Source organism: Prinia subflava, chromosome 2 (genome assembly GCF_021018805.1).
Source record: "Prinia subflava isolate CZ2003 ecotype Zambia chromosome 2, Cam_Psub_1.2, whole genome shotgun sequence".
In the NCBI taxonomy this organism is placed as follows: domain Eukaryota; kingdom Metazoa; phylum Chordata; class Aves; order Passeriformes; family Cisticolidae; genus Prinia; species Prinia subflava.
In genome coordinates, this window is record NC_086248.1 from 102,554,349 (window position 1) to 102,579,780 (window position 25,432).

A 25,432-nucleotide genomic window follows, 5' to 3' on the forward strand; every position below is an offset into this window, starting at 1 on the left:
GTAGAAATTTAACAGATTTGGCTCTTGGCCTGGCTGTGAGCTGTTATTAACAGCAGGCCAACATGCACATCCTGCTGAGGCTTCAGAGCTCCATTCCTTGCTGATAACTCCATCTCCCAGTACCATTTGGTGTGATTTCATTGAAGGGCAAGAAGCAGGTTTGCTGCTGAAAGCCACAATTTCATATAATGGGAGACAGGGCTGTAGGAATACTTTTTCTGCCTTTGGGGAAAGTGTGGAGATACATTGTAGTTGTATCTTTCTCACTGTGTTTTTTTTTTGCAATTGCTCCCTCAACAGGCTGCGTTTTTTCTTTTGCTCTAATGGCTGGCAGTGAAAATAACAGGTGTCAGCTTTCTTGCCTTACTGTGCTTGAAGATTCTCACCTGGTCTTGCCTGGGCACTCTACTCTCTCAGTTCTGTCTGTGACAGCCCTGCTGCACACAAGGGGCAGTGCAGGCAGGAAATGCAGCTGCCTATGCTATGTGCCACGAGTTGACTGTTGAAGTGCTCTAATTAGAGGGCAGTTGGCTCTGCATGATTCCCCCCATCAGACAGGGGTTTAATAAACACTCATTCTCATCAGGATGAGGAGGGGGTGATGAGATCATGCTTCAGTGCATCAATGAGCTGAATCTGAGAATTCTCTAGTGGCCATTTCATTGCCCTGATAATTTATCAGGATACGTCAAACGTGACATGATCATTTTGGTGGAAGTTGAATCAATGTCAGCTTCAGCATGGAGCTGGTAGAGGAAGGTGAAGGTCTCTTCATTGCTCCTTGCTTGTAAATAATTTCATCTTCAATCACAATATTTTATCTCAAACCCCAAATTAGAATTTCAGGTATTCATAAGTCAGATGCTGTGTTCAGTATATAAGTTACTGGGATTTTTTTTTCCTGTGGCAGCATTAATTTTTGCCATGATTTGGATGTTTTTCAGGTTATTTTGTCAGATGCCAGTGCTCCTGGTGAAGGGGAGCATAAAATCATGGATTACATCAGAAGACAAAGGGGTAAAGTTCCAATTAATGTGGACATGTTGTTTTAAGTTATGATATGTTCGTTAATAACTTATGTTGCATGACTTTGACAAAATGTAATTTTCTTCTGTGCAGCTCAACCAAACCATGACCCAAACACTCACCACTGTCTGTGTGGTGCTGATGGTGAGTTCTCTTGCTTGTGGTTCTTGGGTAACCACATCAACATCTTGATTGCGGCAGAACTCGCTTTGCTTCTAAGCTTTTTTTTTTGTTTTAAACCCAGAACTTGATGATGTTTATCCCTAATCACATTTTATTCTTCTCCTTGGATTGGTAGCTGATCTGATCATGCTTGGCTTAGCTACACATGAACCAAACTTCACCATCATTAGGGAAGAGTTCAAACCAAACAAACCCAAGCCATGTGCTCTCTGCAACCAGATGGGACATGAGGTTAAGGATTGCCAAGGTCTGCCCAGAGAGAAACAAGGAAAGGTAAGAATTTTGCTATTTCTAGATTTTTTAAAATCTAAATTTAGTGTATAAGGAGATTATCAAATCGTTCTTGCTGTTGATTTTATCTGGGGCATGATGCAAATTGTTGCTGGGAATACCTATCTTTCCCCTTGGAAGTAAAAATACAGAAGTCTCATGCCAAACCTGATGTCCACACTTAGGGTGTTTTGTTGTTTGGGGTTTTTCCCTCTGAATGAAAACAAATGATCAGTAACTGAACAGATGTGCAAAGCAGAATACATGCTTGGCACAAGGGCTTGGGAGCCTGTTTTTGGATCTCTCTCAACTCCTCTTGAAGCAAGCCTTGCAAGCGGAGCTGGAGAAGCTCTGGGATGCACTTGGAGCTGATGTGTGTCTCTGTGTTTCAGCACGATCAGTTTGCCGACACCCTGCCGATCTCAGAGCAAGAGTTCATCTTCATCCGCCTGTGTGTCCTGCGAGAGGTGAGGTGCAGCAGCTGCTGCTGCTGCTAGCTGTAAATACCATTCAAACCCTCTGCAGTGCAGTGTTCTCTGAGCTCCTTTTTCTTGTGTGTGTTTTGCAGTACTTGGAGAGAGAACTCACCATGGCCAGCTTGCCTTTCACTTTTGATTTTGAAAGGAGTGTTGATGACTGGGTCTTCATGTGCTTTTTTGTGGGGAATGACTTCCTCCCTCATCTGCCATCTCTGGAGATCAGGTAGATGAGAATCTGTTTCTTTTCCTGCAAGAACAACTTCTGTGCTTTCCACTACCGGAAGTCTGACTCTGTGGTTTGTGTTTAGGGAGGGAGCGATCGATCGCTTGGTTAACATCTATAAAAACGTGGTGCATAAAACTGGGGTGAGAGTTTTTCCTTTTCCTTTAAAAATATCTGTGTCTTTGCCACAAAACAGGCTTACTTTTCGACTCTGTTATTCTCTGACCTGCAGGGCTACCTGACTGAAAGTGGGTTTGTGAACCTGCAGCGGGTCCAGATGATCATGCTGGCTGTTGGGGAAGTTGAAGACAGTATTTTCAAAAAGAGGAAAGATGACGATGTAAATTTTTTTGTTGTTGTTCTGACACTCTTGGAGTTGGGTTTTAATCACTTACTGTTAGCCAGAGACACTCCTTTAAGAGAATAAGAAAAAAACCCTCAAAATTTATATTTTCTTTGCTATAATCTCTGGTGAATTCTTCCAGGCTCAAAAAAATCTTTTGTTTCCAGCTGAGTTTCTTTTCTTGGAAATGCCAGTTTGATGTTCAAATTTTCAGTTGGCCCAGGAATTGCAGAATAAGAATTATCTTTACTTGAGTCTCTTTTCCTATTTCTAAGTCTGTAATGCCTCTCTGACTGTTTTTTTTGGGGCAGCTCTGCAGTGCAGGCAAGGAGTCTGGTGCTTTGACACTGCTGTCATTCTTAAGTAAGGTTGCAGATAAATTTAGTAGATCATTTAAATCATTACCAAAGTTTTAGGGCTTGAGTACCCAGCTGTTTTTTTTCCCTATAGATTTTCAGGGTAGGGTAGAAAATTCCGTCTCATTTCTATTGGATTTACAGACACAAGAATTGACCCATGTCTTATTCAGAACAGTCACTAAAAACCTTGTGGCATGGTCAGTTGAGGATTATAGTGAAATCATTTGTCAAGGAATCTGTGTTCTTAACCGACGTTTCCCCTTTGTTCTTCATTTAGGATAACTTTAAAAGACGGCAAAAAGAAAAAAGGAAGAGATTGAAGGTAAGTGACTTCCTTACCCAATGCAGAAACTAGCAAGAATTTAAATGTTTACTTTAGTTTTTGGAGGTTGGAACTGCAGGTGTAATCATGGTGTTTGCTGGCCTGTGTGTAAACTATTTAAAAGTTTAAAAATTTTGAATTAGGTTGGGTTTTTTCCTATATTTTATTCTATATTTTAAAAAATGTGCCATTGTGCATTTATTTCGCCATAACGTTAATCTGAAAATTGTTAGAGAGCATAATCCCAGTGCACGGAAGATCACACAGCTCTTCAGCAGCCTGTCTGTGCTTATCTTGCAGAGGGATCAGCCTTCCTTTATTCCTGGTGGCCAGTTTTCCCCTCAAGCCCTGGGAAATCGATCCAGCCCTCAGGCAATCTGCAACCCTCGACAAGCTGCCTTTGAGATGAGGATGCACAACAGGCAGAACTCAGTGAGTAGATGTTCAGAGGGGTTTGCGCAGAGAAAGGAAAGAATCTCAGCCCGTGTTACTCCAGGAACCTTTTTCTCTACCCCATTGAGTTTTCTTGAAAAGCTGACACATCAAACATTATTCTTCAAGGAAGTGGCTTTTAATAACTCATTGTTCTAAGCCTGCTTCAATAAAATTGTCTTTATTTCTGCTTGGAATTCAGCTTTTCCCTGGGGAAGGGAGAAACTTGGAGTTTTGGGCAAGGTATTAGTGAGGGAAAACTGGAAAAAAGTGCTGTTAGAAGTCCTGTTAACTTTAAATAACAATTATGACAAATATTTTCTTTCTGGGTATAAATCTTCATCCAAACACAGCGAACAAATTAAAAGTTCTTTTTATCACAGAGATGTGTGTTCTGTCTCTGAAGTCTAAATCCAATGTGCTTTTTCAAGGTATAATTTCTGCTGCTCTTCCCTTTTAATCTCAAAACTTTTTTGCACCCGAGTTATGCAAATTAGTTCCTTTATGGAACATTCTCAGGGTTATTGTTTCCCTGAGATTCTCCTGGGGGTTGGTGTTCCCCAAGGTAATAAGGTTTTCCCCCAGGGTTGCTGTTCCCTGAGGGTTTCCTCTGGGTTGCTGTTCCCAGAGGTAATAAGGTTTTCAGTCTTCTCTTTGCCCTAAGTGTTACACACCAGAGGTAGAGACGACAAGCTGAGTCCGCCGGTGCACATTTCCAAGGTTGTTTATTCTTCATTATCTCAGTCCTTTTTCAGCTCTGCCAGGGCTCCCTGGCAGAGTACCTTATCTTAGTTCTTTCTCAGCTCTGTGAGGCATCTCCGCAGAGCACGACACGCGGCAGACTGGGCGGATCAGAGAGCCCCGCACCTTATGTACAGTACCCCTGACCCAACCACTGTCCGAGACGTATTTTTTATTTACAGAATTTTACCAATACCTACTACCTATACTAACATGTCTGTTCTACTCTAAGCCAATCTCTAAAACCCAACTCAGCACAAGATGGGGGACGAGAGCAAGAACAAGGACAGGGGCCACTCCCCAATTCCTCCATCTTGTCTCTTCAGCCCCATATGCTAAGAATCCTAATTTCTATATTTATATTCTATAATAAACCATCCACTACTTATTTTAAATTCTTAGGATTTGTGATTCTTCCTGCATGTGAGTGTTCGCTCCCATGGACAGGAATCAGAGGCAGTGTCCTCCTGGGATCTGTGTGGGTCTAACTGACCCCCCTGTCTGGTCTCCAAACCCTCCAGGATGGCTAGAGGGATGTTCTAGACTCCAACAGAACATGATACATTTCTTTTAGGCACTAATGTTAAAATAGATAAATTTGAGAGGAGTTTAAGAGACCAACTGTGAAGGAACTCAGAGTATTTTATGGCAATTCTGAGTTGGAAGCACCTTTTTTTCGCTGGTGCAAAAGGAAGTTGTAACAAAAGATGCAGTGGTGTTCAGATGCAGTGATGTTCCAAAGTTGGAATATATCCAGAATGGCATTTTTGAATCAATTTATACTGTATTGTTTATTGCATCCTTTTCTTTCTCAAAGTCAGTGACATGTTTGCCTCTGTGCATCAATGCCTTGCTTTTAACAGGGATGTGGCTTTCCCTTTTGCCCCTTGACTTAAGGGTTGTGCAGCCTTTGCCTGGAGTGTTTTTGAAACTGAAGAGAAGGCCTGTGATTATCACAGAGCTGTTAATTTTAACTTGAATTTTAAAAGCCTAATAAAGCCTCCTTCTCCCCCCACCTTCCCCTATTTATCTGTAATAATTCTGACCCTAGACAACTTCAACATCTCCAAACACCAGCCTGACTCCTGATGGCAGCCCGTCCCTGGGAGGAGGAATTAAGCGAAAATCTGAGGACAGTGACAGTGAACCTGAGCCAGAGGATAATATCAGGTGAAGCCATTTTTTGTATCACTTTATTAGCAAGTTGCTGAGATAGATGCAGCCTAATTAATGCCATTTAGCTCAGTGCAGCAGTGCCTTTGGATGCTTTTCTATGATCTTTTTATCCAGTGGTAATTAATGTGGAGGATGAGGATATCCAGTAAATTCCAGTGAGATGGGTGAGCTCTGGCTGTTCAAGCTAAGTATCCAGATTAGTATGCGTGCAGGTTTGCAGCCTCCAAGCCACTGCTCCCTCTGAGACTGAGCTTGGTGAGACATTCCCTGATTATGTGAGTGGAATTCCACTGTTCCTGGAATCTGGGAGCTGTTTCAACCACATGGCTTGCATGTGTGCACCAGGGCAGCAGTATCTGTCCGCAGTTCCAGTGCTCTCCTCCATCTTTGGTTTGCAGCAGGCCCTGATTTGTCTCTTGAGTTCTTGCATTGTCTCAGGAAGGCTAAGCCTGGGATGGTTGAGACAGGAATTTTCTGGGAATTAATCACGACTAAGTCTGCCTTGATCAAGGGTTTCAATGGAGCTCTTGCTGTTTGAGTCGAGGGTGAAGGCCCTTACAGCTGTTCCTGAGAAGTGCAGCCACAGGGGTTTGTTCTCGGTGGAGTCAAGCCATGGGTGGATGTGGGAAAACACTCAGGATTCCTTCCTTCTGGAGTTCTGGTCACAGTCATCACAACGTATTTGTGATATGTGGCCCATCAGCTCTTCCAATATCACAGTTCTTGCTCTCATTCTTATTTTCTTTCCTGTGTGTTTATATCTGAATGGAGTGATTTTTTTTTTTTTTTTTTGTCTCAAGCAAGCAGAATTTTTATATGAACTCATAAATTTTAAGGATAAATTATTCCATCTGATTTCTATCTGAGTGTTAGCAGAGCTGCTAAAAGAAGCTTGAACAGTATGAATGAACTGTGATGATTCACAAGCAGCAGTGGTTGTGACAGGGTTGGTATTGCCAAGGAAAAGGATGTGCTACATTCAACCACAGATTTTTAAGCTTTTGTAACTCAGAATATTTGCATGTCCTTTTCTGAGTGGAAATTAATTCTGTGCTTGCCATTGTAAATAAAAAGAGCTGCACTGATATCCTAGATACAACCACGCTGTTTGTGAAAATATATTCAGTATTTAGAATTACTTTGAAACCGGAACAAATTGTTGCAGTTGGCTACAGATGGGTTTTATCTCACAGAAAGATTTTTTGAATTTATGCAAGTGTCTGTCTGCCAGGCAGCTCAGAGCCTGCAGATGTTCTTGACTCCATCCCTCAAGCCTTCAGTGCCAGGAGCTCTGTCCTTGCTCACTTGCTTTTCTGGAAGTCTTGAAAGCATCTCTTGGCTTCTCTGTCTGCTTGTCAAGTAGTGTTCTGAGCAACTGTCTCAGAACAGAAGCAAGGGAACATCATCTTTGCAGAGCCAAAGGGATATGCATTCTGTAAGGAATAAATGGATCTTGGCTCTCTCCTAAAGCTCCATACACAAGATTAGGGCTCTGGGAGAGTTTGACCAGTGTCAGCTTGAGGTGACTTCTTGGAGTGGCTTGGAATAAAATTCTGTGTAAGAAAACAAATCATTATTAAGGATTTATGTGTCTTTGCTGACATGATACAGCAGAGCTGAAGGGTGCAGCCACCTGTGCGCGAAAGAGGAGCCAGTGTTTGTTTTCTGTGCCCCATCTGTGGTCAGACATGAGGGGGAGCTGTGTGAAGGAAGGATGAACTGTGGCCAGTGTGGCTCCTGTGATCCCAGTGTCCACCTCTGGCCTGAGAGACTGAAAATCCTGGGTGAAAGGGAGCTCATCTGATGTGAGGCAGCAAGCACAGGGTGTTGAGCTGCAGAAGTGCCTCTGGTAATCACAGCTTGTCTGAGCAGCAGCAGAACCCAGAAACTGTTATGCATTTGCTTGCCTTTATATTTGGGGTAGCAGGAAAACTCTGTCACTTCTGCCAACAGTCATATTTAGTCTGTTGTTGCTGAGCATCACTTTTTCTGCTTTCATTTAAACTGTAAACAAATGGCAACTGAAGTAGCAAGTGGCTTTGCCTTGCACTGTAATTCAGACCTGGAGATGGGCATCTGTTAAGGTTCCCATCCATATTAACATTTTACCTATGCCTGGTTGTGTTGCAGGTTGTGGGAAACTGGTTGGAAGCAGCGCTACTATAAAAACAAATTTGATGTGGACGCCTCGGATGAGAAATTTCGTCGCAAGGTTGTGCAGTCCTATGTGGAAGGGCTTTGCTGGGTTCTCAGATATTATTATCAGGTACCCCCAGGTTTCTTGTCTGAATTTGTTTCAGTCTATTGCTTGTTTTGGAAAAGCTGTGGGGTTTCTTTGAAGGTGTAAAGTAAATGTGTGCCCATTCTGTTTGACACTGGGGGTTCAAATCCAGTTTCACCATCCCTGGAGGAATGCTGAAGGAATAACTGGATGTGGCACTCAGTGCTATGATCTGGTTGACAAGGTGGTGATTGGTCACACGTTGGACTCTCATCTCAGGTCTTTTCCAGGCTCAATAATTTGGGGATTCTGGTTCTCACATCTCACATCTGGTGCAGCAAGAACTGCTGCTATTTTCCTTTTCCCACAAATAATGACATTGTAGGTGACTAAATGAGAGAACAAAGTCTGTGAAATGCCAGTAAGAATTTGCAAGGGACAGAGCTGTCAGTCTCCTCCTTAGATTGCAATGCTGCTCCATGAAGTAAGTTGTGATTGAAGGAATCTGTATCTGATTTAATACTTTTGATAATTGAGAAGTCAGATTGGCTAGAGATTAGTGGGCCATGGTGGGGTTTGTTGCACTGATGGTTAATAAGGAGCTCTGAAGACAAAGTCAGTTAGACTGGCTATGTGACCTGGGAGCACAGTGTGCTGCAGCCCATGGAGTTTATGTGTCTCAGCAGGAATTTGAAGCTTCCACACAGGGCTGTGTTCTTAAAACTTCATATTTTTCCTCAGTGGCTGCCACCTTTCCAGCTGGGAGCACAGGCAGGACAGATACCTCACGTGCTTACAAAATGCAGTTTTCAGTAGGTTTTTTCATTCCTGCCTTGGAACGAAATGGGAATGTGTCCCTTTCCCTCCTTCTCTAACCATTTCTTGAGTTTGGGCTCTGGCTCATATGTTATGGGGGATGAAAATCATCAAGTTTAAGGTTTGCAAGTTCTGGTGTAGCTGGTCTGCAGAAAAGCTGAGTTCTACACACACATCCTTGTGTGCGTGACCTGCTTTTGCAAAGGACAGATGTCATCTGGATGCCTTTAGAGGTGGAAATTCCCAGGATCCTGGACACAAGGAAACCATGGTTTTTTTTCACCATGCCAGGGTATTTTCCCACAACTCTCTATGTGCCCATTTGCCTCCAGGGGTGGAAGTGACCCTTCAGGTGAGCTGTAGGTAAAAGCATCCCCTTCAGTGGTACAGGAGCACAGAAACATTCCAGTCTGTTGTATGAGGATGGAGCAGCTGGGAAATCGCTCCCTGCTCATATGGAAATACGGTTAGGAAGCTGTTGGGCAGGGGTAACTTCAAGGTAGGTTTGCTTGAGGATCTTTGTTTGGCTTTTTTTCTTTTCACCACAATAAAAATTGACTCCAATAACTACTGCTGGCTGTCCATAAAACTTGTGCCAGAATACATTACATGCCTTTCTATTCTTACAGAAAGCTAATAATGCAGGGCATGTCACACTGGAAGTAACATCTGTTTGGAGAGAAGGGGGAAAAAAGGAAGAAAAAAAGGAAAAAGAATGAAAGCAATACACCTGGCTTTTGAAACATTCTGAGTCTGTCTGAAGTACTGCAGCGAATAATTATAGGTGCTGTAATTTTGTACCAAAAATATCACTGAAGGAGCCTTGTTGACATTTAATTGTTCAGAACTGGAAGTCAAAATAGTAGTGGGCTTTTGTTTCAAGTGGTGCTGCTAAGAAAAATAGCTGAGGAGGTGAAAGCTTGACTTAGACCCTCTGGAGCCACGTTTCCTTTACAAGGTGCACGGTGTTCTGGTGTGTTTTGAGTTTGCTTGATTCTCTCCTTTCTGAGGACACACTTTGTGTTCCCTGCTGCTCAAAGCAGAAGAAAGAGAGGGGAAGAGCAAAGTGCTACTCCAAGTGTGCAGTAGTGCTGGTACTGGAGAGAGAAGCACTAGTGAAAATCAGAATGCTTCTCAGCATATCTGCAGCAAATACTGTTCACATCTGCACATCCAGTAAGGCATGCTGGAGGTCTCTGCTCCCACATCACCCCAAGTTAGCAGTGGGATTTTGCTGTGGAAAACAGGACTGTAAACTGCTCTCTGCCATGTTGTCATGTTTGGTGACTGGGCTGTGTGATTTCCATTTGCTGATACGTCTGATTTTGTGTCTCTGACCTCCATGCCCCAGGGCTGCGCATCCTGGAATTGGTATTACCCTTTCCACTACGCACCCTTTGCCTCGGACTTCGAGGGCATTGCAGACATGCCTTCAGACTTTGAGAAGGGCTCCAAACCGGTAGGACTTCTGATTTATCCATTCATGCACTGCTGATTTGCCATCTCATTCCAAGTGTCCCACACCTGCTTGTTTGCCTTCAACAGTTCAAGCCTCTTGAACAGCTGATGGGGGTGTTCCCGGCTGCCAGTGGAAACTTCCTGCCGCCAACATGGAGGAAACTCATGACAGACCCGGTGAGAATCCGTGTTGTATTGCTGGCTGGAAGCTCAGGTCATATTGCAGCGGTGTGAAGGGTCCTGCTGCTTCTCACTGCAGGCAGAGAAATGCTGCAGAGACCATGAGGGAAAGGTTTTGGTAGATCACAATTGTTCTTCAAAATCCTTGAAAATTATTTCTTGGAATTCAGATGACATTTCCCAGCTCTCTTACACTTCAGACCATTTCATTTCTTACAGGAACCTTCCAAAACTTAGTTGGGGAGCAGATAACTTATCCTAATTAGCTCTCCTCCTTATCCTAATTTTTCTCTCATCAATTTCTTGTTTTAAATCTCTGAGTAATGCAAGTGCCCATCCCCAGTTTGGGCTTAAATGGCTTTTAATGTAAGCTGTTTCTGTTATCAAAGACCTTTGTGTTTGGCACCCCATGACATTCTAAACCCATGTCAAAGTTGGCTTTAAGGGTGATTTTTGTTTTCTCAATTCCAGGAATCAAGCATCATTGACTTCTACCCCGAAGATTTTGCTATTGATCTGAATGGGAAAAAGTATGCTTGGCAAGGTGAAACTTCATCTTTGTTTTTTCTTAATTTCTAAACATTAGTCTTAAAAACCTGTAAAAATAGAAAGAAATTGGAAAATTATCTTAGTGAGAAATCACTGCACCAAGTCACAAAAGTAACTTGTGTTACTTGTTTTGGGCACAAGTATTTTACAGCAGATGTATTTTTGAAAAGAAATTAGTATGAAGAGCAAATTATGGTTCAGTAACTGGTTTTGGATTGGCAATGATTATTGGTAATTTCAGCAATCATTCTAGATTTGTTCATTTGTCCTGAACTAGATTAATCATTCTTCTGTTTTTATCAGCCTCAGTGTGTAATTGTCTTTTGTCTCCTTTGCATTTAATTAATGGATCTTGTTCTGCTCAATCAGTAGCTCATTAGTACTGTGCCAGAAATACTTTGGGGAATATAGAAATATTTTGGAGCATACAAAAAATGGGAAAAGAGCTACTGCATTTATGCAGCTTTTTCTTTATTTAGAGAATAATAATTCCCAAGGTCTGCCAGATTCTGTGGCTGGGTGTAATTTACACTGCAGGTCAAGCTTTAGGTTTTCAGTTTGAGTGCAACAGGTTTTGTTTGATAAAGCCACAAAAAGATCTGACTTCTGAAGCAGAAGCGTGATTCCTTCAGAGTCACAGTGCTTTAGCTGTTTCTTGGCTAAGGAATCTTATCAGAGATTGCCATGTCTGGTTTTGGGGATGTTCTGGGTTTTTTCAACAAGTATGAGGAAACACTGTTTTGGTTTTGCCAGGTGTGGCTTTGTTGCCCTTTGTGGATGAGCGACGCCTCAGAGCTGCCCTGGAGGAAGTGTACCCTGACCTCACTCCTGAAGAGAGTAAGAATTGGGGTATTTCCCTGCCACCTATGAAATTCACCATAAATGAGCACAGTGTCCTTGATGTTTGGTTGGGTTGAGTTTATGACAGACTCTTCCTCAGGGATGCTGCTGGTAATCAGAGTGATTCTCAGTGGATTTGTTTTGTAACACTTGTTCAGCTTATAAAGGCCAATGTTTCTTTCTCTGTGTAAAGAAATAACATCTGGTTCTTGTGGGTAAACTGTGGAGGTGTGTGGGGTTTGGGGTTGGTTTTTGTCAATTCTGTCTGTATCTGCAGTGTTCCTCTTCCAAATTCAGCCTTTCTCCACTGAACACCAGATACCCATTACTTTTACTGCCTGCCAGCTGTCCTTGGGACCAGACAAGTCCTGCTCGGGGCAGACATTGTCTTTCCTATGTTCTCAGGGAGCATTCAAAGCTTTCTCCTAAATCACAGTGAAACTTGGCTTTTGTGGAGGTGTCACCAGGATAGTGTTGCTGGCTTGCTGCATTCCTTCCTTCCCTCTTTCCTCTGAACTCTTGCCCCATTCCCATCATTTCTCCAGGCAGGAGGAACAGCCTTGGTGGTGATGTTCTCTTTGTGGGGAAGCATCATCCGCTCTGTGACTTCATTGTGGAGCAGTACAAGACCAAGAACACAGAGGTAGGTTGCACTTTTTGTTTGGAAACAGTGAAGTGGGAGATCTGAATTGCTGCAACTGAAAACTCCTCCCTCCATAGGCAGTGGACATCCCACCGGAGCTGTGCCATGGCATCCAGGGAAAGCTCACCCTGAGTGACAACGCTGTTCTCCCGGATCAGTGAGTGTGGCCTTTGGGGTGGGTTCTTACTGCTAAAGGACCCCTCCTGCACTTGTGGCAACAGAAATGTTTTTGTGCCCACAAGGAGTAAGTTAAAGCTCCTGACACAGCCATGTGTGTAGGTTTGAGGGTTCAGAACAGGTCTGTGTTACTTCCAGCACAGGGAAAATCCCCAGCGACTGAAATTTGCATTCTGTGGTCCCATTTTTTTAACCTCTCAACTTGGCTTTTAAAGCAGCCTTAGATGTCTTTAAAACACTCTAATGCATTTGTTTATTTGCTGAGGAATCTTTGTTTGTTTGTCACTTTGGCTGTGGAAGGCTGATTTTTATGTGTTTAGTTGTTTTATGATGTAAACAAGGGCTGGTAATAAAAGTGGTAGTGTTCAGTGGCCTTGTTTAGTAGGGTCATGTTTTGGCTTCTCTGCTTTTGTGTGGATGTTAGTGTGGGCTGATGTGATTTCCCATTAGTGCACATTTCCTCAAAACCCTGAAACTCTGCTTTTTATATGCTAATCTGCATTATATCAGAGAAAAATCCAGGTAGCGATAGCTTACATATATTTTGGCTTTGTCCATTTAGTCTGCAGGACTAAAATCAGAACTGTTCCTAGCTACACATACCAAGAATACTCGTATTTTTAGCTTTCTAGAGAATGCATCCAGTTTGAGGAGTGATCAGTGTAATCTTCGCCTTGTGGGACACACACACTCATTTCTCTGACTGTGCTCAGAGATACAGGTGTTCAGTGCCTCGTTTGCATTAAGTGCACAAACACTGGTTTGGTTGGACAGAAAATGTACGACAGATCACTCTAATAGGTATTTCTCCATTCTTGTCATGGTTTTGAAGAATATCACCAAGTTAAAGTTGTTCTTGTAGGGAACTAGAAACCTTTTCTGTCCTTGCCTTCCCTAGACAGACCCTAGAGAATCCCCACAGATAAGCTACAAAACAAGTGGCATTAAGAAATAAGAGTTCAGTCACTCCAGTGCTTATAGAAATATTTGGTTTAGGGAAAAGGCAAGTTAACATTGAAATAAATGTTTTGCAGACTTAGTTGGCACAGCAGAAGATGGTGAGAAATGTGTTCCATGGTGTTTTGACAGAGGTTTTTCTCTTCAACAGGGTGGTACAATCCCCTGTTCCCATGCTGCGGGATCTGACACAGAACTCTGCAGTCAGGTCAGTAAACTCTGAGCTTTCATGCAAGGGTGTGCAATGTGCAGCACTGAAAATCACTTGTCATCTGTATCATTTTTATCTCCAGAGAGGCACAGCATAGTTCAACCAGAACAACTGTGCAGAGCAGTAAGAAATGCTGAGTTATGCTTTGTCAGAACACTGCAGGAAGGATATCCTAAATGGGGATGTAGTTCCTATGAGTGATGAGTTAAAAGGAAAGGTTTGGCTTTTCCATCTGCCACTGTCAGGAGGTTAGAATTGTTCTGTGCTTCCCCCTGTTTCTCTGTCACAAAGATTTTCCCTCCTGTCTTCGGAGGTGGTATGAGCAGTCAGGGCACTGCTCCTCAGGCTGAATTTTCCAGGGAAACATTATTCTCTTTTCTTGTAGCCTCATTCTTTCTTGATCCTGGAAAACATGAATGAGTTGGATGAGTGAGATTACTCTGCTCATCTGTTTGCTTTTAGCTTTCTTGGTAATAAAGCAGTGATTACTGTTTCACTTTGTCTCCATTATCCAATGAACCTAATCCTCAAATATTTTCTTCTAGCATCTCATTCAAAGATCCACAATTTGCTGAAGACTTCGTTTTCAAGGCTACAGTGTTACCTGGGGCAAAGTAAGTGTCAGCTGCCAACTTTCAAATCATTCAATTCTGATTTATTCATCTGAGTATTTGCTCTGATAAGTACTTATGGAACTGTTCTTATTTTTAAGGAAACCTGCTCCAGTTCTGAAACCAGGAGACTGGGAAAAAAACAACAATGATGGCAGGCCTTGGAGACCACAGCTTGGCTTTAACAGGGACAGGAAACCAGTGCATTTGGATCAGTCAGCATTCAGAACCTTGGGGTAAAGCCAGGGGTTTACTGCTGCCTTGCTGGGATGACCGCCCTTCTTTTCCCTTTTTAAAATAAAAACAAAGAAAGAGATGGGCATTGGGACCAAGCTTAGGTGCCGGTTTTCCATGTTGGAAACCTCAGTTTGTGATATTTAAATCCAATATTGCAGAAAACTGAATATAACAGTGATTTTGCAGTAATGCCTTGTTTGCTTTTTGATTTTTTTTTTCCTTCCTAGATAGTTCTAAGTCACTTTCCTGTTGTTTGGATTTTTTTAAAACTCGTTTGGTAGATGCTTGCTTGTAGTATAGGTGGTACAATGAGAATATTGTGCACAAATGATAATTAAGACTGCTCAGGCACTCTTTTAAGCTTTTATAAACAAAGAAGAGTTAAATGGGTTTCCATATTGGGGGGTGCAAGGAGCCATGCATTTATCAGGGTCATAGAAGGGAGTGTTTTAAAGGAGACTAGCAAATAAAGTTGGACTCTGGAGTGTCTCCTTAAGAAGAGAAAATATCTTCTTCATCTTACTGCTCTGGAGGAGCTGCAAGAAGGAAAAGCACCCCCTAAAAAGGAAAGAAGAGCAGGACTGTTGTGGGGCTGCACTTGAGAACCCTCTTGCATGTCACAGTCACAATAAGAAGCACAGTTGTGCCACTGGAAACCTGAGCAATTCCCTGGGAGCAGCTCCCCAGGCCCATGTGTGTATTGGGATGTGCCTGGGCCCCGATCCACCAGTGCATCCATAGCCCAGTGAAGAGAGAGGGGCCATGGGATGGGCTGGGAGGCAGCTGTGCTGGGAGATGGAGTCCACCACAGCATCCTCACCTGCTCCCTTGCCATTTCTTCCTGTAACAGGCACACGATGCCAAGGGACAGAGGCATGCCAGGGATGTACCCCAACGCTGTGCCACTTGGAGCCTACGGCAGCCCCTACGCCAGGCCCCTCATGGGCAGCCAGCAGCAGATCCCCAAACTGCTGTCAAGTAAGCGCTCTCTGCTTCCTGCTTCTCACAGCTGGGTTGGTCTAAACATCATCTCTCTTTATCTATTTCACTTACTTATCTGTGTTTAAATATCAGGAAAGATCTGGAAAGAAGAATGTGGAGAATGGGCAGGCAGAACTACCAGAAAGGCATCGCAATTTCAAATTCATCTCCAAAAAGAATATTTATGTGGTTTTGGGGAGTTTTTTGGGAGCCCAGCAATCTCTGTGCTGCTGTTCCTGCTAAGTCCTGGTGTATTGTGGGAAACACTGCAAAATGCTCTGCCTTTCCCACGTCCCTGGAGCTGATCCTGCCCATGGGTCACTTCCCAAGCTGTCGTCCTCATTGCACCCGAGCCCCTTGTGCTGAGCAGACAACACTCTGCAGGTAAATGCCCTCCCAGTGCCATAGACTGGTTCAAACTGGGGAGGCTTGAAGCCGCTGCTGGAGGAGAAATCCCAGTCCATCTGTTTGCCTTGGAAAACTGTCTGGTGCCTTTCCTTGATGCAGGCCTCCCTTCCCCTCAGAGCGCCACAGCCGTCCCTGGTCGCGGTTCTGCAGGTGTGCCTGGCAAACCTCAGAGCAGTTGATTGGGCTTTTCTTCCCTCCTACCTGTGCTGCGTTTTTCATAAGGCAGAGGTTACTGTGCTGCTGTTGTGTGGAGCAGCAGGGAAAGGAACCAGGTGGAGTTGCCTCGTGGAGGCTCCTCCCCCGCACAGGGAGGTGTGCGAGCCACACTCTCTAGAGCCATTTCCTGACACTGCTTTCGTGGGGCACTGCAGTGCTGCACACTGCAAACATGTTCTCTGGCACTTCACTAGATAGGTTGTTCCTCCTCTTCTGCTAAGACACTGAGCTGCCCTAGGAGATTAGACTTAAACTCTAATTAACTTCTCATTTGCACTGACAGCAGCGTGAAGTCTTTGCGACTGATTATGGCAGCGCTTGACTTAGCGTTTAGACATGGTTTCTTTCAGTGCCTGGTTATTTGGGACCTGAGTACAGCTCATGCCCATTGGGAGGATGGATCAAACAGCCTGAGGGCTGTGTTCCCTAGAACTGTTCCCAAAACCCATCCTGCTGCCTGGCTGGAGGGTCAGGCCCCAGCCCAGCCTACCTAGGACTGTCAATGCTGAGTGAACCACATGTGCCTGAACTCCTACCAGGCAGAGTCAGACTTGCTTAAATGCTTGTTAAAAGAACACCTTCTGGTGGCACAGCCCCAGATTTCTGCTGGGATCAGCCTTTTGGATGTTGACTTGCCTGAAAATCATAACACATCCTGAATTATGGATTGTGTAGATCCAATGCTGAGCAGACCTGTGAGGATGAGGAGGGTCAGCAGCTCCCTAAACACCACTGCAGTGAGGCTCTTGCTGAGGGGGAGCAGTCTGCCTGCACAGTGTGGTTGGGAATTCACAAGCACTTGGGCCAATGCCCCCAACAACATTCTGCCTGGAGTCCCAAGGTGTTCCTAGGTCTGACAGCACAGCCATCTTCTTCCCTTCTGCAGTCACCCCGTAGTCCCTAAGCATCTCCATCAAAGCTACCTTCAGCTAGAAAATCCAATTAGGAGAGGTGGGAAGGCCTCTTGGATGACACAAGGTTCTCTCCAGTGTCCAAGTTGTGTTCATCAACTGTACCATTGTCAGAGAACTGCAGTTGTGGTGTGGCTGGGCTGGGAAGCACCTGAAAGCCACACATTCCTGAAAAACGACAGGAATGTGGGTCAAAATCCCCACATTCAGGCAGACTGATGCAGAGCAACTTTCCACTTGATGTGTGGTGTTTTTATATGCATGCTGCAGTAAAATCAGCCTCCAGAAGGGCGACGCGGTCAAGCCAGGAGCCATCTCCTCAAGAGCCTCAAGGCTGTGGGTGTTCCTCGCTGGTGCTCCCTGATTTGCCTTGGATGTGCCAATTTCCAGCTGATGAATAATTGTCTGTGCTGATAACTTGGGGAGTCAAGTGCAGGGTGGCCGTGCTCTGGGAATGGCAGGTTTGGTTCCTGCAGCACAGGACATCTGATTTATGACTTGTGTGGCAGGCAGTAAACTTGTCAATTAGCTGCCTTGGAAAAGTGATTTTGATTAGTGCAATCAGTAAACACAAAATCTTCTCTTTGATTGCCACCCTGATTAGATAAATTGTTACTTGAGGAGCTGCCAGACAAGGCAATTTCTTTGGCCTTATAGCTCTGGGAAATGCCTAAGTTTTGCAGCCTAAAGAAAATAGTAATTGTCATTCCTTCTTCCGTTTTGTACCTTTCTGAAGTGCAATTCACTGCTCCAGACTCTTCCCTCCAAGGTTATTCCATCAGCCATACAAACGAATAGGGGGGCTTTAAATGTTTTGAAGATTATTTCATTGAAGTCTGGGTTAAACTGAGCTGCAGAAAGGTGTGGTTACAGCAGGAGAGCTAAGTCCTTGCTCCCATGGAGAGGAGGGGTCTGGAAACAAGATGTTGCCTGTTTCTGTGCTGCTGCTGTCTGTGAAACTTGGAAATTACCAGAAACTGATTCGTTTTAGGATTTTTTTGATTGAAAGTTGTGACACTCAGGCACTGTCCCAAACTTTTTAAAATATTTTAAACTCCAGTTGAAAAACTGCACATTTTCCCCTAGAGCAGCACTGTGGGTTCTGTTGCCCACCCCTTATATTCCAAAATAAACATGGCTTTGTGTGGGTGCAGCCTGTTCAGGCCTGGAAAAGCCCTTGAGATTCCCAGACTGATAAGCAGGAAAGTGCCAATTCCCTACCCTCAGTCCTGGGTGGAAATTGGCTGGAAAAGAGGAGCTGAGAAACATCAGCTGGTAACTCTGTGTGTGTGTGTGTGTCTGGGTATGTAAAACCAGTCTCATATCGTGGTTGATGTAGTAGTGTGTATAGGTGTAAAGCTGAATAAATAATGCTGCATGGGGGATAAATGAAGAATTATGGGCTGGAATGGCTTTGGCCAGCAGGCTCCTGGGAAAAGCAAAGCTGCTGGGGCTGGGAATTTATTTGGTGTTCTCTTTGCTGAGGCTGGGGCAGACAATCCAGACAGAGCTAGGAGAGAGGCACAGACTTATTTGTTTCCCCCTTCCTCTTTCCAAAGGAGGCCAGGCTTCCATATCCTGGCTCCTGGCAGCATGGCAGGGTGTCCATGTGCCGGCCATTATCCAGCTGCTGAAACCAGCTGTTGGAATTAGGTCACACTTGACAGCCATTGAAAGCCATCAAAGGTGTCAGTGAAACTGGAGCTTTTGATTGACGCTGGCCCAAGTGCTGGGGGCTGCTTGGATGCTATTGAGGAGCTGCTGCTTTTATCCTGTTTGCTGACCAGGTTATTTAGAAGGACAACAAGCGTTTAATTGCAAGCCCTGTTAAAGCAATGTTGCTCCTGCCTCGCCTTTGTGTAGGGCTGGTTTGGGTGGCACAAACAATGGGCAAGTGGGTGGTCTTCTGCACGCCAGCACTGGGGCTCTGGCCAAGGTTTTACCCAAAAAGGCTTAATTCAGTCTGATTCCATTATCTGAGACATCATTAATAGGTTTTTATTAGTGTATTATCACTGCCCACAGTAACTTTTCAATGCACCTTTACTATTTTTAGTGATAATGTATTTGTATTTTATTCTAATGATTTCTTTATCCTCTGCATCCTAAATATAGCTATATTTACTTAAACATGAATAATACAGAATCATCCACTTTATTCCATGCTCTGGGCATTGTTTTAGTTGCCTTTATGGAATAACTTAGCCCAGTCAGAAGGAAACTGGCTCATATTTTGCCTTTGACATCTTTGTTGGTCACAAACATGGTGTGTAGTGGTAATACAGTGGTGGGTATGTATTTGAGTGCCTGTATTTTTTATATAGTAATGAATGTACTGGTAAGAGATATAAATATTAAATGGAGATGTTAGGGTGACAGACAAGGTTTTGCATCTTCAAAAATTCAAGAGGAGACACTTGTGAAGCATCTGAGCACTAACCAACACTAGCTCTAGCAATTAAAATTCATAATTCTCTATTATGAAGCTTATTGGACATGCTAGAGCCAAAAAATTTGCCTTTTCTCAGCTGACAGCAGGAGTCTGTCCAAGCCAGCAGTAGGAAGCCGTGATTTGGAGTGTGTTTGTGGCACATCCAGCCTGAGCTTTCCTATTTGGCTTCCCAAAAGCAGCTCTGGGACATGCAGAAGAGTGAGCACAGCTCCTGAGTTGTACTTGCCCTCTCTTATTTTGCCATCTCGTTTTGCTCTCCAGATCTTCGGCCCCAGGAGTCCTGGCGAGGTCCCACACCCTTGTTCCAGCAGACACCACAAAGGTAAGGCAGGAGGGATGTGAAATGTGCCCAGGAGGGTGGATTGGGCTCTGCCAGCCTTCTCAATGTTTGGTTTTCCCTTCTCTGTTTGGAATATTGTGATTTAAAATTGTGAAATTATGCTGTACAGCAGGTTTTTTGAGTTAATTAATGACCATGATTTATTGATGTTTTGAGAGCCCACTACATGGTGTTCATTCTTTAAAAGGCTTGAGTACTTTGTATTAAAAAAAAGGGGGGAAAAACACTTTCCATTAAAACTCAGGCTTCAAAATTAACTTTACTGTTGGTGCTTTGGTACCATTCTTGGTTCTTTGGCCTTTATCTTATTGAAGCTTTTGAGATACTATGAAATTGAACACAGAGAGCTTAAAACTGCATTAGATTTTGGACAGGCTAAACAAATTTCTTTTTAGGAGGGCTGTGGAGCTTAATGAGGCATAACTAATGGTGTTCCACTTTTATCATTCCTGTGCCGCAGCCGCAGCATTAGCACAGACCAGCCATTGATTCTTGCTACAAACCTCTTGAAGTCCTAATCAGCTTCTTTGGTACAAGTTTTTCAGGCCTGACAAGCCCATTGTAGAGCAGTGTCACTGTAGGTCAGTAGTTATTAGTTGCCACTGAAAACAGTTTCTTTAACTACTTAAGGCTGAACTGAATTAAATGCAGAAGGGACTCAGGGAAGGATTATGGAATCTGCAGCCCAATAAGTGCCATCGAATAGAAGGAATGTGACATGGTTTGATAATCAGGGATGTTTTACATGTATCCCCTCATTGATGGCTTGTGTGTCCTCCGGTGGGGTGGGCTCAATAAACCCGGGCTACCTGTGGCAGCTATGAATAATGACATTTATTTATGTTTATGGAGGAGGGGGAGAAGTTTCTGCTCTGAGGCCATGCATTTTTTTCCCTTGGGTTTATTTGCAAATGTTTCACCATTGAAAATATGGGCTTTGGGGGAATTTATTGAGCTCTCCACAGTAACTTTCCATGGCAACCATTCTGATCCCCACTGAAGTAAGCCTGGCTCCCTTATCCTGTGCCTCATCAGTGTGGAATATTGTAAGGCAAGATTCATTCATAATGCAAACTTTAATACTGCTTGGGCCATGGGAGTTGCCACTCCCACCCCTTAATTAAATCCAATTTATATACTTCTATTTGTGAAGGACTGCTGCAGGTCTGTAATTTGTCACTGCCTTGCCTTCGTTACACTGTGCAGAGTTTATGAAAAGCTCTGCCAGCGCTGAGGATAAGTAGTTTTGCTGTGTTTTGGAAGGTTTTGGATTTGGGGAGCAGATCAAATGTGCTTGGAGGTGATGTTTAGTTGCAATGCAGAGGCAAGCACAAAGACTTAAGCAGAAGGTTAAACACAGAGAGACTTGGTGCAGGAAAAAGTGTCTGAACCTGTTGAAGGCATTTTGAGCTTCCCATTCATTCCCTGGGAGCTGCTGGTTCCCAAAACTGCTGCCCCCTCTTGCCGCTGCAGCTTCAGGAGCAATAGGTGCCATGAGGGAAAGCAGCCACAGATTTCTGCTCAGGGAGGGAAGGAGCAGAGGGAGAGGCCAGCCCTGCTCCAGTCCTGTGGGATGGAGTGGGTGGGCAGGAGGCTGGAATATCCTGGATTCACCACATTGAGTGAGGGGTAAACAAGGAGCCCTGTCCCTGCCAGGAGGGCTCAGAGCCTGTGTGTGCTATTTTAGGGATGTACTGGTGCAGCGGGGCTAAACGGGCTCTTCCTTCCCAGGCCTGAGGGAAAAACCAGGAGTGTAAAGCTGCTTCTCCATAATCCAGTTATTCCTGTCTCCTGTGTAGGATTTCTTGCTTCTAAATCTAGTGGTGCACCTTGGTGTGCAGCAGGGAAACTGAATTTTGGGGTCCCTCTCCCATGTCCCGACATTCCTGGGTACTGCAGAGGTCCTTTTTGTGCTTTTAAGCCAGTCCAGAGTTTATAATAGAGAGATTTGCTACCTGGCTGATGGAAATGTGTCATCTGGTTAAACAGATCTTTTTTGCTTAACCTATTCATAGAAATAATTTCCAAAGTGGCTGGGGTGTGAAGACAGGAATGTTTTCCTGTGTAAATTCTCCGGAATTTAGCTGACCTGGCTGAATGTTTTTGTGTTTTTGAGTTGATGTAACTCTAGATGGTGCCTGTGGTTAACTGCCAGTGTGAGCTCCTGGGGTGTTCCAAGTGGCACAGTCCTTTTTTTTTTTTTTCTTTGTTACACAAAGCTGTACACAGCTTTGCTGTGTACAGATCTCCACCCTCAGGTGATTTAAATCACCAGTCAATGCCCCAACAAAGCAGTAATGTTGTGTTTGATTTGTTAAATATGCCAACTTTTCATTAAATAGCACTTAAAAAGTTTTAGTTCCATGCCCAGTAAATATTAATGTCAAAAGAAATTTGTGTCAAACTTCCCCATTCCAGGCATGGAGCAAGTGCTGACCTGTGAACCTCAGTCATATTTCTCACCAGTACTTGTTGTGGAGGCAGAATGATTGTTAATGAAAGCCCTGGAGCTGGGTATTTCCCAGTACTTTTCCTTATGGCTGAGCAGTGTATTTTTCCTGGAGAGTCCACTATTTTCTAGTAATCATGAGGGGGAAAAAACTTAGTACTCAAAATGCTTAATCAAAAGAAGTGAGTATGAACAAAATATGAACTTACTGGATTTTGAGGGTTTAGTCCCCACAAATATAAAGTGCTCCTAGCTTTAACTACATCATGGCTTCTTCTGAGGAGTGACATGTAATGCAGCAGGTAAACCTGGGGTGCAGGACTCCTGCTCTCTGCTGTCCCCATTCCAAACCTGGGATGCAGGGCTCCTGCTCTCTGCTGTCCCATTCCAAACCTGGGATGCAGGGCTCCTGCTCTCTGCTGTCCCCATCTCAAACCTGGGATGCAGAGCTCCTGCTCTCTGCTGTCCCCATCCCAAACCTGGGATGCAGAGCCTCTGTTCTCTGCTGTCGCCATCTCCCTCCAGGCTGGCCCTGCTCTGCTCAGCCAAGTCCCTCTTCAGCAAGAGAAGGATTAACTGTCTCCACTCTCCATGTTTTTCCCTCACAACATTGTATTGTCCTGTAGGACCCACCTGCTCTGAATCCTTTAAGTAATTGTCCCTCAGCTGTGCTCAGCTGTAACAACTGGGTCATGACCATAGCATTTCCCTAAATATTTTGAATCAAACAATATTGGACATGTTCTACCTGTTGCTTTCTAATTGTCATGTCAGAAAGAGTACTTGAAGGAAATGAAAACATTTCTTGCTGTGGGTAATCCAGGATGGTAAACTGGGCCATAATGGATGTCGGATCTGCGTTCCCATATAAACTGTACACCAAATGTCAGTCAGCCTGTGCCAATTAGTGCTTATGTTGCTAGGTCACCGTGGTCAATTGAAAACAGCATCAATAGAACTTAAAAAGGTTTCTTCCCGATCAGACCTCCTGACATATTGAGCAGAATAATGGATGGGAAAAAGCAGCCAAGGCCCCTACCCTAGATTCCGAATGCTCGCCGTAAGAATTCATTTGCAACCTGCAATTAACTGGGAAGAATGGGCTCCCAGAAAGAGTCTGGGCATTCAGAGAAGAAAGCCCCCGGCTCCCGTGTGGCACATGTTTACTCATGGGGTGCTGGGGAGCCTTTGGGACCGGCAAATCCGCCTGTGCAATAAAAGGTGCACAGAAGCCTTCTGGGGAATTGGAAAAATCTGCTGCATGTAGCGGAGTTTGCTGCTTGTGGGAGCACAGCTTCCAAGCTGTGCTGAAGGAAGCAGTCAGCAAAGCGACCTTTAGAAGGATTTGGGAAGATATTCCCCACTTCTGGTTTCTCACTAGTACTTGGCTGTCCATGCTCAGCTCAGAGACAAACTCAGGAGTGGGTGTGTGTTGTGGAACTATGCAGGAGCCAAGTTCCCACTGCAGTGTTCTTTCATTGTGCAGAACCGCCGGAGCTGCTCCTCTCCTCGCCTGGAACCGTATGCTGCAATCCCCAAACCAGTTCCAGCCAGCCCAGTACCAGGGGCTGGGGCCAATGGGATACCCACAGAGACCTGAGGACCGCATGGACAGGGGCAGACAGGTAGGAAAGCAGGGCCCCATGTGGTACACTGTGTTCTCCTCACAGCCAAGGCTTCCTCCTCCTGTGGCTGTGGAGGGGACTATGGCAGGTGCAGGCATTGCTGAGCTGGTTTTAGTGTCACTGTGTCACCACACACAGGTGGGAGACTTACCAGCCTTGGCCACCCTTCCAGCTGTACCCCTGGCACAGGGCCTGTGCTGGAACTGCACCACCAGGCTCCATTAACACCCCTCAAACGTGGTCTGCAAGTCACATTCCTGTTGCAGCCTGAGGCAAGCGTTCCCACCAGTCTTCTCTCTTCCACAAGGAAATGTGCCCACTGGACCTTTTGGGTTCTCCCCAGCATGTTTAAAATGTAGATTCTTACAGCTTCCTGAATTTCTCCCCTCAATTGGCGTTCTCTGAGCTGGAAATGTTGGGTTCTTCATGCAAATGTTGGGTTCTTGTAGCCAGAGAAATAAGTGTGTGGAAATAGCTCTGTGTCATTAAAAGGAAGCAAGCAAATGTGAGAGGAGAACCTCATCCAAAATTACAGGTGACTTGGTCAGCAGTCCATGAAAATGCTGCTTGAAAGCAGCAGGTGATTCCACTAAAGGAGTTTTTGGTGGGGTGTGATCCCAGTAAAACTTGATCTGCATATGCTGTTGTACCACAGGTCTGGGTGTTTACACTGCTAAACACTAATTTTAAATAAATTTCAGATATCAAAGTTAAACTCCTAGTTCTGCTGCTGTATGGGGAGGTCAGCATTGTGGGAAGGTTAGTGACCAGTCCCAGGGAGGAGGAGGTGACAGCCCCATTGCCCCATCCTTTATGTGGAAATTAAGGCACAAGCTCTTGGAAATGTGCCTTCTGCTGGGGCCTGATTCAGCTCAGGATAAGTCACTTTTTAGTCACTCCTAGTTTTGATTTTCTTCCTCCCAAGCTGCGCACCTGCCCAGTGCTCAGATGTGTGTTACATGGCACAGCACCAGTACAAACCCTGGCAGCACTGGTTGTGACTGGAGGCAGAACTCAACAGCATGGGTCATAATCACAGGGGAGTAATGCAGCCTGAACCTTGACCCAACCAGTGGAGCTCTGAAATACATTTTAAATGGATGAGATGCATTAATAGGATCAGATTTCAGGAATCTTTCATTCTGTGCCACATAGGCTTACCCAAACCCCCAGAGCCAGAGGAATAAATGCCTGATTGCAGTAATCCATAGCAGGGGCTGCTGTGCTACTGGGGAAAAATCAGGGCAGGATCTTTGTGCTGCTGGAGTCTGGGCAGGATTTAATTGGTCTGGGAAATGGACACTTGAAAAAGTCTGTCTTCCAGGGCACACCCTGCTCTGCCCTTCATCCTGGGCAGGATACGCTTGTTAAAGGAATCTGTGCTTGCAGCACTTCATTCCCAGCCTTAAATCGTGGTGCCCAACAGCTGGAATTGTGAGAGGGAGCGGGAATGGTTTCCCAGCAGGGTTTGCAGTGGGGGCCCAGGGGGGTATCCCAGTTAGTTCCTGTTTGAAAAGCTGCCTTGGAGCCCTGTGGATATCCACAGCCTGGGTCATGGTGTGATCTTGCCCAAAACAGAGTTCCCCCATTGCTGGC

General features: G+C 44.6%; 1 protein-coding gene across 1 annotated transcript in view; it reads left to right on the top strand.

Moving 5' to 3' along the window:
• The window catches only part of XRN2 (5'-3' exoribonuclease 2), a 33,618-nt gene that overhangs the window by 5,819 nt on the left and 2,367 nt on the right, over positions 1–25,432 (top strand). Inside the window, exons 7-29 of the mRNA XM_063391296.1 lie at positions 945–1,017; positions 1,120–1,170; positions 1,325–1,482; positions 1,872–1,946; positions 2,048–2,181; positions 2,267–2,324; positions 2,414–2,521; positions 3,161–3,205; positions 3,506–3,637; positions 5,430–5,548; positions 7,685–7,820; positions 9,943–10,050; positions 10,137–10,226; positions 10,701–10,773; positions 11,532–11,615; positions 12,164–12,261; positions 12,339–12,418; positions 13,547–13,603; positions 14,152–14,220; positions 14,319–14,453; positions 15,305–15,432; positions 19,684–19,744; positions 23,698–23,836. Of these exons, the coding sequence (XP_063247366.1) occupies positions 945–1,017; positions 1,120–1,170; positions 1,325–1,482; positions 1,872–1,946; positions 2,048–2,181; positions 2,267–2,324; positions 2,414–2,521; positions 3,161–3,205; positions 3,506–3,637; positions 5,430–5,548; positions 7,685–7,820; positions 9,943–10,050; positions 10,137–10,226; positions 10,701–10,773; positions 11,532–11,615; positions 12,164–12,261; positions 12,339–12,418; positions 13,547–13,603; positions 14,152–14,220; positions 14,319–14,453; positions 15,305–15,432; positions 19,684–19,744; positions 23,698–23,836 (2,211 nt within the window). The remainder of the gene's footprint in view (positions 1–944; positions 1,018–1,119; positions 1,171–1,324; positions 1,483–1,871; positions 1,947–2,047; positions 2,182–2,266; positions 2,325–2,413; positions 2,522–3,160; positions 3,206–3,505; positions 3,638–5,429; positions 5,549–7,684; positions 7,821–9,942; positions 10,051–10,136; positions 10,227–10,700; positions 10,774–11,531; positions 11,616–12,163; positions 12,262–12,338; positions 12,419–13,546; positions 13,604–14,151; positions 14,221–14,318; positions 14,454–15,304; positions 15,433–19,683; positions 19,745–23,697; positions 23,837–25,432) is intronic.